General features: G+C 40.2%; 1 protein-coding gene across 2 annotated transcripts in view; it reads left to right on the forward strand.

Moving 5' to 3' along the window:
- Window positions 1–4,828, forward strand: part of MAEL (maelstrom spermatogenic transposon silencer) — a 60,806-nt gene extending 55,978 nt beyond the window's left edge. For both annotated transcript variants that reach the window (XM_049881133.1, XM_049881134.1), the window contains 2 exons: window positions 3,996–4,071; window positions 4,641–4,828. In XM_049881133.1, the coding sequence (XP_049737090.1) occupies window positions 3,996–4,071; window positions 4,641–4,828 (264 nt within the window). The remainder of the gene's footprint in view (window positions 1–3,995; window positions 4,072–4,640) is intronic.
- The last annotated feature ends 17,264 nt before the right edge of the window (window positions 4,829–22,092 follow it).

The raw sequence follows: 22,092 nt of genomic DNA on the forward strand, positions 1-22,092 counted from the left end.
GTCTTCTATAACCCAGTCTTTTTTGAGCAGGGTATTGTTCAGTTTCCATGTGTTGATTTATTTTCCCTGCTTTTTCTGTTATTGATTTCTACTTTTATGGCCTTATTCTCAGAGAAGGTGCTTTGTAATATTTCGATGTTTTAGATTCTGCTAAGGCTTGCTTTCTGACCTAATATGTGGTCTATTCTAGAGAATGTTCCGTGTGCACTAGAAAAGAAGGTATACTTGGTTGCTATTGGGTGGAGTGTTCTGTATATGTCTACAAGGTCAAGTTGGTTGATTGTGGCATTTAGATCTTCTGTGTCTTTTTTGAGCTTCTTTCTGGATGTCCTGTCCTTCACCGAAAGTGGTGTGTTGAAGTCTCCTACTATTTATTGTGGGGCTGTCTATCTCACTTTTCAGTGCTGTTAGAGTTTGTTTTGTATATCTTGCAGCCCTGTCATTGGGTGCATAAATATTTAATATGGTTATATCCTCCTGGTGTATTGTCCCTTTAATCATTATATAGCGTCCTTCCTTATCTTATATGATGGATTTAACTTCAAAGTTTATTTTGTCAGAAATTAATATTGCCACTCCTGCTCTTTTTTGATTGTTAAAAAAAAAATTTTTTTTTTTTTTTTTGCTTGATACGTTTTTTCGATCCTTCGAGTTTTTGTTTGTGTCTCTAAGTCTAAGGTGAGAAGGATCGTGTTTTTTAATTCATTCTGCCACTCTCTGTCTCTTTATTGAAGCATTTAGTCCATGTATATTGAGCGTAATTATGGATAGGTATGAATTTAGTGCTATCATTTTGATGTCTTTTTTGTGTGTTGACAGTTTCTTTTTCCGACTTAATTTTATTTGCTGAGTAGATTATATATTGTCCTTTCCTCAAATTCATTGTTGTTGATTGTGTTTCTGCTGAGTCTCTATTTTTTTCTCGTATTTTATTTTGATGAGTAGGATTGTCTCCCTTGTGGTTACCTTATTATCTACCCCTATTTTTTTTAATTTAAACCTAACTTTTATTTTTTTGTATCGCCCTGTCTTCCTCTCTGTATGGAAGATATATGACTACGTTTCTTAGTCTCTCTTTACCGTTTTAATGTTGTCTTCTTTTACATAATAACATCACTGTTTCCCTGTTTTGAGTGTTTTTTTATCTTGATTTATTTTTGTGATTTCCCTGTCTGGGTTGACATTTGATTGCTCTGTCCAGTGTTCTAGTCTTGGGGTGATACCTGATATTATTGATTTTCTAACCAAAGAACTCCCATTAGTATATCTTGTAGTTTTGGTTTTGTTTTTACAAATTCCCTAAACTTCTGTTTATCTGGAAATGTCCTAATTTCACCTTCATATTTGAGAGACAGTTTTGCTGGATATATGATGCTTGGTGGCAGTTTTTTTCCTTCAATTTTTATATGTCATCCCATTGCCTTCTTGCCTGCATGGTTTCTGCTGAGTAGTCCGAGCTTATTCTTATTGACTCTTCTTTGTAGGTGACTTTTCGTTTATTCCTAGCTGCTCTTATAATTCTCTCTTCATCTTTAGTTTTGGCAAGTTTGATTATAATATGTCTTGGTGACTTTCTTTTAAGATCTACTGTATGTGGAGTTCAATGAGCATCTTGAATAGATACCTTCTCATCTTTTCACAACATCAGGGAAGTTTTCTGTCAACAAATGTTCAACAGTTCTCTCTCTATTTTCTGTTATCCCTCCCTGTTCTGGTACTCCAGTTGCTCATAGGTTATTTCTCTTGATAGAGTCTCACATGAGTCTTAAGTTTTCTTCATTTTTTAAAATGCTTTTATCTGAGTTTTTTCCAAATATATTGGTTCCAAGTGCTTTATCTTCAAGTTCAGAAATTCTGCCTTCTACTTGCTCAATTCTGCTCCTCGGACTTTCTGTTGAGTTGTCTAATTCTGTAATTTTACTGTTAATCTTCTGAATTTCTGCTTGCTGTCTCTCTGTGGAGTTTTGCAGCTTATTAAACTTTTCATTATGTTCCTGAATAATCAAAATTATCATTTCTAAAGCCAGCCTCCTTATACTCCCTCAAAACAAAACAAACACTTTCTCCCTTGCTTTTCCCCAATTCTTTAAATGGCAGTTCTGTTCTTCAGCTGCTTAGGTCCAAAATCTTGGCAATCACCCTTTACATATTTCTCTCATATTCTGCCTTCAAAACTATACACAGAATTCAACAGTTTTTACCACCTCCATCTCCACTGTTGTCGCCCTGGTTCAGGCTACCATGATTATTGCAGTAGCATCTTAGGTGGTGTCTTAGTTACCTGACGCTGCCATAACAAAAAAATACCACAAGTGGGTGGCCGGGAGGCTTTAAAGAACAGAAATTTATTTTCTCACGGTTCTGGAGACGGAAGTCCAAATCAGGATCTTGTGCATACGGATTCCTCTTGTGGCCTCTCTCCTGGTTTCTGGAGTCTGGCGGTAGTCCTTGGCAGTTGTTTGCTTGTAGACGGGCTGTCACATGGTGTATGTCTATTCTGGGTGTGTCTGTGACTGTTTTGTTCTTTTTATAAGGTACCACTTAAGAAGAAGTGATAAGGTTTAGGACCCACCCTACTCTAGTAAGACTTCATTTACAAAAGAAAACCCCTATTTCCAAACATGGTCATATTTACAGATACAGGGGTTAGGACTACAAAACATATTCTTGGGGAACAGAGTTCATTCACTACAAGTAGCCTCCTTGTTTCCTCCCTGCCTCCCTACAGTCTCTCTCCAGCATAGCAGCCAATGTGATCCTGTTAAAACCTAAAGCAGATAACATGACTCTTCTGTTCAGACTTCCAAACTTCTTATCTCACTTCAAGTAAAAGCCAAATTCCTCACAATGGCTTATAAGGCTGTGCGTGATTTGACCCTTCACTGCCTCCCTGACCAGATCACCTACCACTCTGCTGCCTACTCATTGTGTCACAGCCCCATGAGCTTCTTTGGTGTTTCTAGAACAGGCTTTTTATATTGACTGAAACATTGTTCTCCTAGATACCTTCATGACTTGTTCCCTTACCTTGCTCTCTGCCCAGACACCCTGTGCTTTGGGGCCTTCCCTGGATGCTGTACTGATATCACTTACCTTACTTTTCTCCTTGGTACTTACCTAACATTATAACTACTAGTAATTTATTTTGTTTGGTGTTTCTTTTCTGACTAGAACATTGGCTCCATGAGGATTATTTTACTGTGGGTTCCCTCCCCCCTTCTTAAAACAGAGTCCGATCACTGTACTGTTAAGGAGGTATTAATTGAGTGAAGGAACGCAGTACCGAATGCGTTCAGTGACAGGTAGTTGGTGTGCGGTTTCACTTCATCAGTAGTGGTGAAAAGCACAGGCTATGGAGCCTGCCCGCATGTGTTCGTGTAACTGGCTCCACTCGTACTAGTTGGGATCCTTGCAAAGTGCTTATCTCTGTTCCGTAGTAGAAATAATAGTCCCCTTCTGAAGGGCTATGAAGATTAAATAAATTAATCTGTAACAGTCACTTAGAATAGTGTTTGGCACCTGGTAAGCATTGAATAAAGCAGGCTAATGCTGCCGTTCCTGCTGTGTGTAAATATCTCATTTTTACAGGTGATACACCAAGGCTTAACAAGAATGTAACTTGGTAATAGACTGAGGATTTTAACCCAGGCTGTCTGACTCCAAAACCTGTTTTCCATTATACTTTATCGTCGATGTTGTTAACTTCCCAGACCGTTAGAAAGTAACAGCTTAGGCCAGGCTTGTGTTATGACATTCTCTGCTCCGGTGATGGAAGCAACATTTAAGCTGAGTAAAAAGGACAGTGAAATAACAAGTGACTTAAAGCAAGTTCCTTATCTGGTGGAAATTGCTTATCTGTAAAATGTAAAGTTGATCAGACATTAAAAAAGTATTTAGGTATGTTTGCATTTTTTAAAGAGTAATTTGGAATTGGAGTAGACCCTCCAGAAATAAACTTTTTTTTTTTTTTTTTTACTGGTATCTTTTTCTTACAGAAGCTAAGGGTTGAGAATGCAGGATTTCCTCATTTCAGCTCTTCTAGTCAGGGACAAGGATCAAACACAGCCACTGGTAAGCATTTATATTTACAAGAAGGTACCTCAGGAAGGTTGGAACCTTAAAGTTTTTTAAGATTCCAGGGTGTGTGGTACTTCTAAATTAGGTTTAGGCTATAAAGACCTTGTTGAATTGAGGTGTTACGTGGTATTAGTACCTTGAACAATTTGGATGTGCACATTTTAGTGTGTCACTTGAATGAAGTTTAACTTATTCCTTAGACTCGTTCAGGGCATATAAAAGAAAACCTGATTTTTCTGGTATCAGCTATAGTTTTATAGTTTTGTTGTAATGTCTTTCAGGAGATGGGAGGAGTTTAAAAACTAGTCACATAAAATTTCAGGTACTGAATAAAGAACTTCAGTTAAGGTTTCCAGGTCTAAATAAGTCCTGGCCTGATGTAAAAACAAAAATGTTCTTGTCTAACTAGTCTATTTGCCTTTGTTCTAAGAATTTCTCCCGTCTTCGAGATCCAGTTCATTATGGCTATTTTAGTGACTTGCCTGCAGTTAATGAAGAGATCACTTTGTAATAAAACTACAAAATCACTAATATTTCTCTTTTTTGTATTTTCAATATCCTAGGTGACTACCCATCTGGGGTGAAAATTTCTGGCCAAAACAACAGTGTTCGGGGAAGAGGGATTACCCGCTTACTAGAAAGCATTTCCAGTTGCTCCAGCAATATCCACAAATTCTCCACCTGTGAGACTTCACTATCACCTTACATGTCCCAAAAAGATGGATACAAATCTTTCTCTTCCTTATCTTAATGATGGTACTTTTTTCAATTTCTGGAAAAATAACAGCCCAGCTTCCCTTCTGACAGCAGTCATTCAACAGATCCCATCCATGATAAATATATCACTACTGTAAAAACTACTTCATTTGTAAGGAAATTCTCTTTCATAGATTAAAAATAATTGTGGTTGGAGAAGAACTTGGATTTTTGCTTTTTTTTTTCTTAAAGGCTTACTCTGCTTCCTGACTGTATGATAGGAATACTGTTTAAGTTTGAGCCATACAAGAACAAAACTGCATTTTCAGAGTTGCGTTTTTTGGAATGTTCTAAATTCTTTTCCTCTACAGTAAAGGTACTGCATATCTGTTGTGAAAAGTTCTAAGATAGCATTACCCTGTTTCTTCCCATTATGAAGGAACCTTACTTTATACCAGGGCTTTGAACCAGTTTGTTTGGTTTCCATTTTGAACCCCTGCTGAGAATTTGCATTTCTAACAAGTTCCCATAAGATGCTAATGTTGCTGGTTAGGGACCAATTCTGAGAGCCACTGTAGAGCAGTGGTTCTCAACATTTGTTATACATAAGAATCACCTGGGGATCTTGTTAAACTGTAGACTCTGATTCAGTATATCTGGGGTGGAAGTGCTAGCTTTCCATTAGAAACTTGTAGGCTATTTTCATTATAGATATCTAAAAGAATTAGTCTTTTAGTAAAAAGAAAATTTAGCAACTTAAAGTCTGAAATATGCTGTCTTTGGCAAAAGGAGTCATTTGAATGATGAGAAGCCAAAATGAGAGAGATTATTTAATTTGTCCCAAATTACATGCCTAGAAAGTGACTGAATTCCAGGTCTATCTGACCACAAAGATGTTCACGTTATACCAAGCAGATGTCATACTGAGTCAAGCATTTTCTCTGTTCGTAACTTACATAAACCAGCTGATATATTACATAATTCTGGAGGAGGAAAATGGATATAGGAACCTATATCCTACTTGGAACCTCAAGCCAAGACCACACATGGCAGAGGCAGCATTCCCATTTCATTCTGTCTGGCCCAGCGCCTGGTCCCTCTGATTACAGAGAGTCACTCAGTCACAGGATTCTGGTTTCCCTTAATATCCATGTTTTCGTTTAATAACCATGGAATACCTGCTGTGTGGATATTTTATATATATCGTCTTATGGAATCCTTATAACCACTTCGTGGGATGAGATAGCACCGTTTTATAGAAGACTCAGGTGACATAGCTACTAAGTGGCGAAACTTACTCTCAGCCAGGCCTGTCTGACTGGAAGACCATGTTCCTAATACACTACGCTGTCCTCTAGCTCCCTTTCATCTATTTCTGATAGCAGGTTTTTTAAGTTATTTCATTGACTGGTAGGTTTATATATTGCATTTTCTACTAGCAGATATTTCTAAACCTCATATCCAAGCTTTGAAATCATTTTATCTATATTAAAAATTGGCATGACAGTAATTGGGTCAGCTGGGGAAGAGGAACGGCCTAAAATTATACCTCAGACACCTCAGTAAGCCCTAGTCTGTTTCATCTGAGTTTAATCCTGTGGTAATCCAAATTAGGATTTTTAGAAATATTGTTGGTTTTTACTTCTGGGTTATATCTGCCAAATAAACAGTAGACCTTGGTGATTTATTTTAGGGGAATATCTGGTCTTCCCCTTCAAAAATAATCAAAATGTCTAGACCCTTTCCTATATTATCAGTAAAATTCAAACTTGTCTCCTATTTTTTAAGTTCTTTAGGTAGTGAATTTGAAGCATTAATTACCCTCCAAGAAGACGAGTGATCATGATGCGAGATAATCCTAGCTGGAGGCAAGTTCTTCTCCCTCTAACAGCATTTCCTTTATGTTATTTTACAACACTTAGTGCTTTTCATTACAGCTATTTGGGTTCATGACATATCTCCTATCCTTAACTGTAAACTTTGAGGTGCTCATTTCTATGTGAGAAGGTGTTTACTAAATGTTAGAATGAATTTTTGCCATTGCAAGTAATGGGAAAAGGATGCCAGAATTTCAGAGCCACCTCAAAGTGTAAAGTACTCTGTGGGGAAAGGGGTTCTTCTTTCTTGTGGATGCCATCCCCATTCCTGTCCTCAGAAGTAAGTGGTTAATGTCATTTGTTCAGTGAACATGCATTGAGGATGTGCTGTGTGCTGGGTTAAAAATACTAAGATGAATAAAAGGTGGCCCCTGCTCTCAAGGAATTCAGTTTTATGGGGGTAATAAACAATTACAATGCATTATTAAAAGTAATATTAAGCACAAGGGGCATGTAGATCAATGGGATAGAATTAAGAGTCCAGAAATAAATCCATACATCTGCAGTCAGTTGATTTTCAGTAAGGGTGTCAGTACCATTCAACGGGAAAGAATAGTCTTTTTGACAAGTGCTGGGACAACTGGATATCCATATGCAGAAGAATGAATTTGGATCCGTACCTTGTAACCATATACAAAAAAGTAGCTCAAAATGGGTCAGAGACCTAAAGGTAAGAACTAAAGCTATAATGGTTAAGAAAACAGATGTAAGTCTTCCTGAATTTGAATTATGCAGTGGTTCCTTGATAGGACAATGAACAGCACAAGCAAAAGAAAAAAATAAATTGGACTTAAAAATTAAAAACACGCATCAAAGGACACTTAAAGTGAAAAGACAGCCCACAGAATGGGAGAAAATATTTCCAAATAACTTAGAAGGGTCTTTAAAAAAACCCATTATTGTCCATCAATTACGACTCATAGTGACCCAGTAAGAGTCTTGTATCTATGATATGTAATAAACTCTTACAACTCCACAATAAAAAGACAAATAATGCAATTAAGAAATGAGCAAAGGATATGAGTAGGCATTTCTCCATAGAAAAAATACAAATGGCTAACAAGCACATGAAAAGATTCTCAACGTCATTAAACAAAAACCCACTGCTGTCGAGTCGACTCCAACTTGCAAGTACAAATCAAAACCACAACATGATAACCACATCACACCCACTGGGATGACTAAATAATAATAACAAAAAGTGTGGGCAAGAACGTGGAGAAATTAAAACCATCGTGTGTTGCTGCTGGGAGTGTAAAATGGCATGGCTGGTGTGGGAAACAGTTTGACACTTCCTCAAAATGTTAAACATAGAGTTACCATACAATCTAACAATTCTGCTTCTAGGTGTATATACAAGAGAAATAAAAACATAACTTGTACACAAATGTTCATCTCATAATAGCTAAGGAGTGGAAACAGTCCAAATGCCCATCAAATCAGGGATGGATAGACAAAATGTGGTATAGTTATAGAATATTACTCAACCATAAAAAAGAATGAAGTGCCGATACAAGCTACAATGCAAATGAACCTTGAAAACGTGTTAAATAAAAGAAGCCAGACACAAAGGTCACATTTTGTATGATTTCTATTTGTATAAAAAGTCAAGAATAGGTAATTAATAAAGACTAAGTTAGCAGTTGCCAGGGACTGGAGGGTGGGGAGGAGTGGGGGGTGACTGTTAATGGGTATGAGGTCACTTTTTGGGAGTGGTAAGTATATTCTGGAATTAGTGGTGATGGTATACAATCTCGTGAATACAGTAAAAACCGTCAAATTGCACACTTTAAAATGGTGACTATTATGGTATGTTAATTATACCTCAGTAAAAAATGCTAACAAGTACGTATGCAGTACAGGGGTCGGACAAAGGGGATGGTTAACTCTGTTGAGGAAAGAAGAATATAACAGAGGGCTGGGGTGATTTTATAGGAAGATGTGGTGGATTGGGGCCATAAAAAATGAGGAAATTTCCAAAGAGATGAAGTGGGGGGAGGGAATTAAGGAACAGCCTCTGCTAAAGCATAGCTATTTGAAACAAAGCCGTGCATTTGAAGAACTGAAAGAAATGTTTCATGATTGGAATTTGGGATGCTTGTGAGGGAGAGGTGGAAAAGAAGATAGTGTGCCATGCCAAGTAGCTGGCTTTTGTGCTGCTGATAAAAAGACTCAGGAAGCTAGGTTCCAACAGAGTACTGAGCACAGGCCTACCTCACTTACCCCAAATAAAAGGAAACACAAGTAAGTGACTCTACAGGCCACACTCAAAAACAAGATCAGAAATTGAGGAATTGCTAAACAGAAGGGGCCCACTGAGCGCCAAGTGCCATAAATAAGAGAAAAACTATGCCAAGAACTGCTGCCTGTATATCCTGTTCTTGCTTTATTGAGAAACAAGACGCAGATACTTCGTTAGCCAGAGCTGTAGTTACAAAAAAAAAATGTTAAGGGCAAAACTCCTAGAGAAATGCAAACTACAGTACTTTCCAATCAACAACTTAATATTTTATCTTCATGCTCTACATTTCACAAAAGAATTCAAAGTTGCCCGTGGTCAGACCACTAGGAAGTGACAGAATCAGAGCTAGAATCCAGCTCTTCCTACTCCAAGTTGAATGCTGATTCTATTACATCGAAGAAAGCAAGGTTGAATAGATGAATAGATTTCCAGTGTTCACATTATAGCTGAGTAGGTGTTCATAGGAGCAATGGTGGCGCAGTGGTAAGAACTTGGCTGCTAACCAAAAGGTCGGCAGTTCAAATTCACCAGCCGCTCCTTGGAAATCCTATGACGCAGTTCTACTGTGTCCTATAGGGTTGCTATGTGTCAGAACCAACTCAGTGGCAACGGGTTTGGTTTGGTTTTTGGTTAGGTGTTCATAAAAATCCTCTCACTTTGGGACTTTGGGACTTTGTTGTTCTCACAAAAGACAGGCAAGGTCTCCAAGTTCTCCCTCCCTAATAAGAAAAATGACATAGATTATTAGCTGGTACTGCCAGGTGGGGTCCCCTGAGGGTAGATAGTTCATTCAGCAAACATTTATTGAGGTGGGAAGAGACTGACTGCAAATGAGCATGAGGGATCTATTTTCGGGTGATGGAGGTGTTCTAAAATTGTGATAGTTGCGCTACCCTGAACTTACTGAAAAATCACTGAATTGTACACTGAAAACAGGTGAATGTTTGGCATGTAAATTATACCTCAACAAACCTCTTGAAAAGTACTTACTGAGCATCAACTATGTGCCAGGCACATTCTAAGTGCTTGGAACATAGCTGAACAAAACAAAGATCCCTGCTCTCATGGAGCTAACATGATAGTTGTCAGGGAGTCAGACAATAAAATACATAAGTTATGTATTTGGTTAGAAGCTGATTAGCGCTGTGGGAAAAAAGAAAAGCAGAGCTGCGTAAGGAGGGTCAGGAGTTCCAGCACGGGGTGCATAAGCGGCAGATTAGCGAATAGTGTGGTCAGGGTAGACCTGGTGGAGAAGGTGATGTTCAAGCAAAGACTTGAAGGAGGTAACGGCCTAACCAAGTCGCTAGCTGGGAGATCAGCACGCCCAACAGAGGGAACATGCTGGGTGTGTCTGGTGAATAGCAAGGAGGCCTGTATACCTGTAACAGTGAAGGGAAGGGGAGAGCAACAGGAGAGGTGGTCAGACAGTTACAGAAAGTGGAGATGGTCAGAAGGTGAAGAACATTGGAGAACATAGTGAAATGGTAACCACTGCAAGGTTGTGAGCAGAGTGGGTACAGAAGCTGACTCAGGTTTTAATGGGCTCACTGTGGCTGCTGTGTTGAGACTGCAACAGTAGAAGAGTGGAAGCAGACAGACAGCTAGGAGGCTCTTGCATGAATCCAGGTGAGAGATGATGGTGGCAGTGGAAGTGGACAGAAGTAGTGGAGTGAGGAATGAATAAAATTGTCATTATTCATAGATACTGTTGCCTACATAAAAATTCAAAAGAATAAAGAATTAGAAATAGTTTTGCTGTCTGTAAGATGAATAAAAAATTTTTTTTCTATATACTAGCAACAAACAGGAAACGAAAGATACCATTAACAATGGCAAAAAGCTATAAGGTATCTAAGAATATATCTGATTAAAAAATATGCAAGACCTATATAGAGAAAATTATAAAACATTAAAAAAGCTCTAATTTGTTGCCATGGAGTCAATTCTGACTCCTAACGATCCTATAGGGCAAAGCAGAACTGCCCCATAGGGTTTCCAAGGCAGTAAATCTTTACGGAAGTAGATTGCCCCATCTTTCTCTTGCAGAGTGGCTGGTGGGTTCAAAGCACTGACCTTTCGCTTAGCAGCCAAGCACTTAACCACTGCACCACCAGGGCTTCTTAATAAAGAACTAAATAAATACAAATCCTTATGTTCATGGATGTTGTTAGGTGCTGTCAAGTCAGTTCTGACTCATAGCAACCCTATGCACAACAGAACAAAACACTGTCAGGTCCTGCACCATCCTCACAATCATTGTTATGCTTGAGCCTATTGTTGCGGCCACGGTGTCAATCCACCTAATTGAGGGTCTTCCTCTTTTCCACTGACCCTGTACTTTACCAAGCATGATGTCCTTCTTCAGGGACTGATCCTTCCTGACAACATGTCCAAAGTAAGACACAGTCTCGCCATCCTTGCGTCCAAGGAGCATTCTGGTTGTACTTCTTCCAGGACAGATTTGTTCATTCTTTTGGCAGTCTGTGGTATATTCAGTATTCTTTCCCAGTATCACAGTTCAAAGCCGTCAATTCTTCATCAGTCTTCGTCATTAATTGTTCAGCTTTCACATGCATAGGCGGCGACTGAAAATACCATGGCTTGGGTCAGGCGCACCTTAGTCTTTAAGGCAACATTTTTGCTTTTCAACACTTTAAAGAGGTCCTTTTCACTTTCAGCAAGCAAGATTGAGTCATCTGCATAACACAGGTTGTTAATGAGTCTTCCTCCAATCCTGATGCCCCATTCTTTTTCATATAGTCCAGCTTCTCGTATGCTCAGCATACAAATTGAATAGGTAGGGTGAAAGAATACAACCCTGATGAACACATTTCCTGACTTTAAACCAATCAGTATCCCCTTGTTCTGTCTGAACAACTGCCTCTTGATCTATGTAAAGCTTCCTCATGAGCACAATTAAGTGTTCTGGAATTCCCATTCTTTGCAATGTTATCCCTAATTTGTTATGATCCACAGAGTCGAATGCCTTTGCGTAGTCAATAAAACACAGGTAAACATCCTTCTGGTATTCTCTGCTTTCAGCCAGCATCCATCTGATATCAGCAATGATATCCTCTTCTGAAACCGGCCTGAATTTCTGGCAGTTCCCTGTCAATATACTGCTGCAGCTGTTTTTGAATGATCTTCAGCAAAATATTGCTTGCGTGTGATATTAGTGATATTGTTCTATAATTTCCACATTCGGCTGGATCACCTTTCTTGGGAATAGGCATAAATATGGATCTCTTCCAGTCAGTTGGCCAGGAAGCTGTCTTCCATTTTTCTTGGCATAGATGAGTGAGCACCTCCAGCACTGCATCTGTTTGTTGAAACATCTCAATTGATATTCCGACAATTCCTGGAGCCTTTTTTGTCGCTAATGCCTTCAGAGAGCTTGGGCCTCTTCCTTCAGTACCATTGGTTCCTGATCATACACTACCTCTTGAAATGGTTAAAAATCGACTAATTCTTTTTGGTATAATGGCTCTGTGTATTCCTTCCATCTTCTTTTGATGCCTCCTGCGTCATTTAATATTTTCCCCTATAGAATTCTTCACTATTGCAACTGGAGGCTTGAATTTTTTCTTCAGTTCTTTCAGCTTGAGAAATGCCGAGCGTGTTCTTCCTTTTTGGCTTTCTAGCACCAGCTCTTTGCACATGTCACTATAATACTTTACTCTGTGTTCTCGAGACGCCCTTTAAAATCTTCAGTTCTTTTACTTCATCCGTTCTTCCTTTTGCTTTAGCTGCTCGATGTTCGAGAGCAGGTTTCAGAGCCTCCTCTGGCATCCATATAGGTCTTTTCTTTCTTTCCTGTCTTTTCAGTGACCTCTTGCTTTCTTTATGGATGATGTCCTTGATGTCATTCCACATCCTGTCTGGTCTTTGGTCACTAGTGTTCAAGGCATCAAATCTATTCTTGAGATGGTCTCTAAATTCAGGTGGGATATACTCAAGGTCAGATTTTGGCTCTCGTGGACTTGCTCTGATTTTCTTCAATTTCAGCTTGAACTTGCATATGAACAATTGATGGTCTGTTCCACAGTTGGCCCCTGGCCTTGTTCTGACTGATGATACTGAGCTTTTCCATCGTCTCTTTCCACAGATGTAGTCAATTTGATTTCTGTGTGCTCCATCTGGCGAGGTCCATGTGTATAGTCACCATTTATGTTGGTGAAAGAAGGTATTTGCAATGAAGAAGTTGTTGGTCTTGCAAAATTCTATCATTCGATCTCCAGCATTGTTTCTATCACGAGGCCATATTTTCCAACTACTGATCCTTCTTCTTTGTTTCCAACTTTCACATTCCAATCGCCAGTAATTATCAATGCATCTTGATTGCATGTTCGATCAATTTCAGACTGTAGCAGCTGATAAAAATCTTATATTTCTTCATCTTTGGCCCCAGTGGTTGGTGAGTAAATTTGAATAATACCTGTAGTAACTGGTCTTCCTTGTAAACATATGGATATTATCCTATCACTGACAGCATTGTACTTCAGGATAGATCTTGAAATGTTCTTTTTGATGATGAGTGCAACACCATTCTTCTTCAAGTTGTCATTCCCAGGATAGTAGACTATATGATTGTCTGATTCAAAATGGCCAACACCAGTCCATTTCAGCTCACTAATGACTGGGATATCGATATTTATGTGTTCCATTTAATTTTTGACAATTTCCAGGCTTCCTAGATTCATACTTCATACATTCCAGGTTCTGATTATTAATGGATTTTGCAGCTGTTTCTTCTCAATTTCCAATTTTCCTAGATTCATACTATCTACATTCCAGGTTCTGATTATTAATGGCTATTTGCAGCTGTTTCTTCTTATTTTGAGTTGTGCCACATCAGCAAATGAAGGTCTCAAAAGCTTTACTCCATCCAAATCATTAAGGTCAACTCTTCTCAAATTTGAGGAGGCAGCTCTTCCCCAGTCATCTTTTGAATGCCTTCCAGCTTGGCGGGGCACATCTTCCAGCACTATATCAAACAATGTTCCGCTGCTATTCATAAGGTTTTCACTGGCTAACACTCTTCAGAAGTAGACTGCTGGGTTCTTCTTCCTAGTCTTTCTTAGTCTGGAAGCTCAGCTGAAACCTGTCCTCCTTGGGTGACCTACCAGTGGCATAGCTTCCAGCATCACAGCAACATGCAAGCCCCCACATACGACAAACTGGCAGACATGTGGAAACCCTGGTGGCGTAGTGGTTAAGAGCTACAGCTGCTAACCAAAAGGCTGACAGTTTGAATCCACCATGCACTCCTTGGAAATCCTATGGGGCAGTTCTCTGTCCTGTGGGGTTGCTATGAGCCGATATTGACTCAAAGGTAACTGGAGGTCCTAGCCAGAGCAGTTAAGCTAGATACAGAAATAAAGGGCATCCACACTGGTAAGGAAGAAGTAAAAGTATCTCTATTTGCAGATGACATGATCTTATACACAGAAAACCCTACGGAATCCTCAAGAAAACTACTGAAACTAATAGAAGAGTTCAGCAGAGTATCAGGATATAAGATAAACACACAAAAATCAGTTGGATTCCTCTACACCAACAAAAAGAACATTGAAGAGGAAATCACCAAATCAATACCATTTACAGTAGCCCTCAGGAAGATAAAATACTTAGGAATAAATCTTACCAGAGATGTAAAAGACCTATACATAGAAAACTACAAGACACTACTGCAAGAAACTAAAAGAGACCTACATAAGTGGAAAAACATAACTTGCTTGTGGATAGGCAGACTTAACTTTGTAAAAATGTCTATTCTACTAAAAGACATCTATAGATACAATGGAATTCCAATCCAGATTCCAACGACAGTTTTTGATGAGTTGGAGAAACAAATTGGCAACTTCATACGGAAGGGCAAGAGGCCACAGATAAGAAAAGCATTACTGAAAAAGAAGAACAAAGTGGGAGGTCTCGCTCTACCTGATTTTAGAACCTATTATACCACCACAGTAGTCAAAACAGCCTGGTACTGGCACAACAACGAATACACAGACCAATGGAACAGAATTGAGAATCCAGACATAAATCCATCCACATATAAGCAGCTGATCTTTGATAAAGGCCCAAAGTCAGTCAAATGGGAAAAAGACAGTCTTTTTAACAAATGGTGCTGGCATAACTGGATATCCATCTGCAAAAAAATGAAAGAAGACCCATACCTCATGCCACGCACAAAAACTAACTCAAAGTGGATCAAAAACCTAAATATAAAATCTAAAACGATAAAGATCATGGAAGAAAAAATAGAGACAATGCCAGGAGCCCTAATACAGGGCATAAACAGTATACAAAACATTAGTAACAATGCAGAAAAAAAACCAGATAACTGAGAGCTCCTAAAAATCAAACACCTATGCTCATCCAAAGATTTCACCAAAAGAGTAAAAAGATTACCTACAGACTAGGAAAAAGTTTTTAGCTATGACATTTCCGATCAGCATCTGATCTCTAAAATCTACATGATATTGCAAAAATTCAACTACAAAAAGACAAATAGCCCAATTAAAAAATGGCAAAGGATATGAACAGACACTTCACTAAAGAAGACATTCAGGTAGCTAACAGATACATGAGGAAATGCTCACGATCATTAGCCATTAGAAAAATGCAAATCAAAACTACAGTGAGATTCCATCTCGCTCCAACAAGGCTGCCATTAATCCAAAAAACACAAAATAATAAATGTTGGAGGCGTTGTGGAGAGACTGGAACAGTTATACACTGCTGGTGGGAATGTAAAATGGTACAACCACTTTGGAAATCGATTTGGCACTTCCTTTAAAAACTAGGAATAGAACTACCATACGATCCAGCAATTCCGCTCCTTGGAATATATCCTAGAGAAATAAAAGCCTTAACACGAACAGATATATGCACACCCATGTTCATTGCAGCACTGTTTACAATAGCAAAAAGATGGAAGCAACAAGGTGCCCATCAACGGATGAATGGATAAATTATGGTGTATTCACACAATGGAATATTATGCATTGATGAAGAACAATGATGAATCCGTGAAACATTTCATAACATGGAGGAATCTGGAAGGTATTATGGTGAGTGAAATTAGTTTGCTGCAAAAGGACAAATATTGTACAAGACCACTATTATAAGAACTCAAGAAGTAGTTTAAACAAAGAAGAGAATATTCTTTGATGGTTATAAGAGGGGAAGGGATGGAGGGAAGGAGAAGGGTTTTCACTAATTAGATAGTAGATAAGAACTGTTTTAGGTGACGGGAAAGACAACACACAATACAGGAGAAGTCAGCACAACTGGACTAAACCAAAAGCAAAGAAATTTCCCGAATAAACTGAATGCTTCAAAGACCAGTGTATCAGGGGCGGAGGTTTGGGGACCATGGTTTCAGAGGACATCTAAGTCAATTGGCATAATAAAATCTATTAAGAGAACATTCTGCATCCCACTTTGGAGAGTGGCATCTGGGGTCTTAAATGCTACCAAGAGGCCATCTAAGGTGCATCAATTGGTCTCAACCCACCTGGAGCAAAGGAGAATGAACACCAAAGACACAAGGTAATTATGAGCCCAAGAGGCAGAAAGGGCCACATAAACCAGAGACTACATCATCCTGAGACCAGAAGAACTAGATGGTGCCTGGCTACAACCAATGACTGCCCTGACAGGGAACACAACAAAGAATCCCTGAGGGAGCAGGAGAGCAGTGGGATGCAGGCCCCAAATTCTCATCAAAAGACCAGACTTAATGGTCTGACTGAGACTAGAATGACCCCTGAGGTCATGGTCCCTAGACTTTCTATTAGCCCAAGACAGGAGCTATTCCCAAAGCCAACTCTTCAGACAGGAATTGGGCTGGAGACAATGATTCTGGTGAAGAATGAGCTTTTTGGATCAAGTAGACACATGAGACTATGTTGGCATCTCCTGTCTGAAGGGGAGATGAGAGGGCAGAGAGGGTCAGAAGCTGGCAGAATGGACATGAAAAGAGAGAAGGGAAGGAGTGTGCTGTCTCATTAGGGGGGAGAGCAATTAGGAGTATATAGCAAGGTGTTTATAGATTTTTGTATGAGAGTCTGACTTGATTTGTAAACTTTCACTTAAAGCACAATAAAAAAATTTTTTTTTAATGCATAGAGAGAATCTGAGAAGACAAGCCACAAACTGGGAATTGTAAGCACAGAATTCAAGACAGTGATTGCCTCTGGGAAGGAGAAAGGAACGCAGAGGAATGTACGTGTCAAATATTATATTTAAAAGGATAATAAAGACCAAATCTTAATGGAGGCTTTTAGGTGACTCCAGCAATAGTGAAATAGTTTCTTTATCACACTTTGGAGTCTCTAGGTGGCTGTGCAAATGGTTAAGGGGCTTGAGTAGTAGCCGCAGGGTTGGCGATTGGAACGCACCCAGAGATGCCTCAGAAGACAGGCCTCGAGTTAGGCTTCCAGAAGGTCACGACCTTGAAAACCCTAAGGAGCAGTTCTACTCCGCACATATAGGGTTGCCATGAGTCGGAATCAACTTGACGGCAATTAACAACTCTTTCTTTAAAACACTTTCTACTAGTGTATATGGAAAGGGCTGGATTTAATGAGCAACCTGAGACTTTTCTTCTATTTTAGAAAGTAAATGGGGGAGGACTCTGAGTGCTTTATCAGTAAATTAGATGTCTTTATCAACAGCTGAGCTGAAACTTATATCTTAACTCAGCTTAAAAAAAAAAAATCAAAAAGCTTTCAGTCCAGCCCCAGTTGGAGGCCACCTGGAGAATTTATTCACCCACCCACCACATCACATTTTGAGGCATCTAACAAGCCCATTTCATCACTTGAGATAACAGACAAGGACGGCAATTTACATAAATTTGGTGCCGAGGGGCGAGTCTGCCAGCAGAGTCCAAAGAGCACCTACCATTTGTACTACAAACCTACAGTCGGCTAAAAATAACAGGCATTTTCTGTTTCCTGCTGACAGACAATGGTGCTAAGCGTAGCAACTTTTAACATTGGAACAGGTCGCCAGGGAGGGTGAGAAACGCTTAAAAAGCCTGTAATTCGTCACGTTAGACACTTGACTTTTACCAGATGTTTTCAGGGCTCTTTTGGAACTCCTTGAATTTTCAGGCACCTGCTTTTAGCCAGAAAAACTTGTTGGAGGCCAAAGCACTGCTGAAGACGACCAGAACTTGGAGATTCGTGCCCTCATCCCAGTTCCATTCGAGTGTATTAAATAAGCGGCAAGCTCACGCTTCCGCCTCGGTCTCCAGCGGCCCTGTCTTTCTAGCCAAGTGCAGAGCGTGGCCTCATCTCCACCTTGTTTTATGGCACCACTTTCCCTCTTGATGTAAAGAAGTGCATGTATATATTATCTCCCCAACTTGAGGGCAAAACCAGGCATTCTTTTCAAGTATTATCATTATTATTTTTGAGTCCACCCAGAGGTGCCTTAGAAGAAAGGCCTGGCGATCTCCTTCCACTGAAAACCCTGCGGAGCACAGTTCTACTCTGACGCACGTGGGGTCGCCATGAGGCGGAGGCGACTCAGCGGCAACTTTCTATCGTTATCATTGTGATTTGAAATCGGTGCTACAGTTAAAACCAGTTGCCGTTGAGTCGCTGTGCTCCGTAGGGCTTTCAGTGGCTGATTTTTCAGAATTAGAGCACCAGGCGTTTCTTTGGGGCACCTGTGGTTGGACCCCAACCCCCAGTCTTTTGGTTAGCAGTCCGCTTGTTCACACAGCGACCTGGGTACGGATACCCAAGGGCGCACGCAAACCTCACGCGTGACAGCGCCACCCCCATGCACTCAGTTCTTCCTCCCAGAAGCAGCCAGCCATGTTGTCCGTTTCCTGGGTAGCCTTCCAAAGTCTTTGGCGCCGGTAGAACCGTACCAACACATGCGTGCAGTCAGATATTCTCAATCCCACTTTGAAAAATACGCTCTTCTGCACTTGGCTTCTTTTCACTTGATGTATCTTGAAGCTCATCCCACATCATTCTGCAGAGTTTCCTCATGCCTTTCAACCGTTGCATGTTACTCCATTGTGTGGTGTGCCGTATTTAGCTAATCCCTGTTCCTGCACGTTAGGTTGTTCCCTATCTGTCACTGTAACCAAAGGCACAGGGAATATCCTTGTACATATGTCACTTTGCACATGTGTGAATACCTAAGTGTGCCTATGTTGGGACAGTCTTATCACAGAGTATGTGATCAAACTTTGGGATTTTTACCAGCGTGATAGGTAAAAATGGTATTGCAGTATAATTTTAACTGCATTTCCTTATGAGTGAGGCTGGGGAGATGCTTAAGGGCAACTTATATTTCTTATCCTTTTCTGTTAACTAAGTGTTCTATCCTTCGTCCACTGTGCTATTGAGTTGTTTGTTTTTACCTTGTTGTAGAAACCCTTTATATGTTAACTCCTTATCTGTGATATGCATTTCAACTATTTTATTTGAGCTTACTATGTATGTTTTACTTTTGCTAATTGTGCTAATTTTTTTGCCATGCAAAAATTTTAATTTTTATGTTGGTCAGATTTCTCAGTCTTTTACGTTTGGGGGTTTTGTGTTACACTTCAAAGACCTTCCCTGCTTTGAGATGAAAAGCATACATGCCACGTTTGGTTCAAGGATTTAGGATTTCATTGTTTTGCATTTATTATTTGGTTCATCCAAATCATATCCTGGTGACAGTGTGAGATAGGGATTGAGACTGTGTTTTTTTCCAGGTGGTTAGCCAGTTTCTACATATCACTTTTTGATTAACTCACATTCCCGCCTGATTTCAGAAAGGTTACTTTTTCACGTAACATATTCCTACAGATATTTGGCTCTAATTCCTGACTTTCTATTCTATTCATTGGCCCAATCTCCTGCTTAACTTATAGCTTTATAACAAATGTTTAATATTTGCTATGCAAGGGATGAACTCTCTCACTCAATTTTTAAACCCATCTCCTTTTCCAAGGTCAAATTTGTTTCATTCACGTATTCATTCACTCAATACATTCACTCCTTTATTCATTCATTCAAACATATATTAAACACTTCCTAAACACCAAGCATTACCCTGGTAGTGCATTCTGTTGCTAACCAAAAGGTTGGCAGTTCAAACCCACCAGCCACTCCATGAGAGAAAGATGTGGCAGTCTGCTTCTGTAAAGATTTACAGACTAGAAAACTCTATGGAGCAGTTCTACTTTGTCACATGGGGTCTCTATGAGTTGGAACCAACTTGACAGCACCCGACAACAACAACCACCACCACCCAGGTGCAGGAGAAAAGAATGAATGGCAATTCCTACTCTTAGGCAGGCCACAGAGAAATAGGTATGCAGATGGCACTCAATGTTTGACGAATATCAAATTGAATCCTGAGGCAGATTATTTCTGTTCAAATCTGGTCTGAACCACTTAGTGGGCAAAGTATTTGGGCAAATTATTTGACTTCTTTTTGCTTCTGTTTTCCCGTATAGTGGGGATAATAATGCCTACCTTATGGGGTTGTTATGAAGACTACAAGCATTAAAACACTTAAAGCATTGCTTAGCACCAGGTAAGTTCTAAGGAAGACAACACTGCCTGGCCCCCTGCATGCCTCTAGCATCTCTGAATGCTTTGATAGATGGCCGCTCCCCCAAATCTCCCCATTTCCCTTGACAGAAGTGTCAACACTGCTCCAGACCCCACCACTCCCTCACATCCAATACACAGGGGCTTCCCCACCATCTGCCCTGAGACCATCCAGACCAATCTCATTATGCCCTTTGTTCCTGTTTATGTCATCTATGCTCCCTCCCACCCTGGCCCCCAAACACCAGACTCCCAGGTTATCTCTCTTCCCTCCGACAGAAATCCCCATTAAACTCTGTACATTCCTTTCCTGGCCCCATCTCTCATCCTGCCCCATCTCTCATCCCTCCCCATCTCACCAAACCCTTCCTTCCCCTGAGCCTTCAGGAGCTCAAGGGCATTAATGGACACCAACTCTTCTCAGTATATCCCCTTTGCTTTCATGCTTTTTAGCCCTCTCTACTGCTGGTTGGTTTTCTACCATGTTTTCTAGGCTCGTACCCTGAGCCTACAGGTGAGGGGGTGCCCCCATCTCCTCATTGTGGCTTGCTGATCATCCTCCCTCCTTCCCCCTAAAAGCTTCCAGGATCAAGTGTCTTGTCGACAGATTATATCACCTGCTACATATGCCACCCCTCTTTGTTGCTGTCATCTGCTCCAGCAGATCACACCCCCTCATTCTTTGATGATTTCAGCTCTAGGCTCACTGTCACTTTCCAATATTATTTCTGCCACGGTTCTTGGTGGTTGCAGTATATCCATGGAGATGATCTTCTCAAACCTGACATCTCAGTTTGACTTCCTCTCCTCAGTGAACTTGTTTTTCATCCTGCCTCAACTACCCACTCTCCTAGTCATAGCCTACTCCTCATCACTACCAGTAACCCAACCTGTCCACACACTCCATTTCAAGCATTCCACCCTCTGCTCACCACCTCAATTTTTTAGCTCATAGCTTCTGGCACCTCAACTTCAACAATTCTTCCAATGCACACGGGACCTACAACCCACTGATTCTATCACACGCCTCTTACCAGGCCTGTGTCCTCACCTTGCTTTTATTTACCCTAGTAAAATTGCATGGTCAAGCGTGATAATCACTTCCTTGCATATGCTCTCAACTCCCTTGTTCACCTTTTCCTTTCTTTGTTTGACTGATGTGTCTCTTATATTCTAGAGATTCTCCATCCATCACATTTCATTTTCTGCACAATTTTGTTGAAGGAACAAGCTCAGTTGTTCTGTCGTTCCCTATAGTTTGGGCTTTGCCAGTTCCATGGCTGCACACCCAGGTGTCCTCTCTCCCCTGCATTGCCTCTAGGGCCTTGGTCACATTTTGTTCTTTCATTCCCCCCAAGCCTGCGTTACAGGTTGTATTTGTGCTTCTAATAGAGGACTGTTTGGTTGTCTCTTTTTTGGAGGGTGTTGGTCATTGACCACTGTGTTATCTTCCTAGGGCTGCTGTAAAGAATCCCTACAAACTGGGCGGCTTAAAACAACAGAACTAAGAGGCAAGGCCAAGGTGATGGAATAGTCAGATGCTCACTGTCATCCCTCTTACAACGGAGATCCAAAGACACAAGTGAATCGATTATCACAACAATCTAGGAACCCTAATCATCAA

The sequence above is a fragment of the Elephas maximus genome, chromosome 3 (genome assembly GCF_024166365.1).
Source record: "Elephas maximus indicus isolate mEleMax1 chromosome 3, mEleMax1 primary haplotype, whole genome shotgun sequence".
NCBI classification, from domain to species: Eukaryota; Metazoa; Chordata; class Mammalia; order Proboscidea; family Elephantidae; genus Elephas; species Elephas maximus.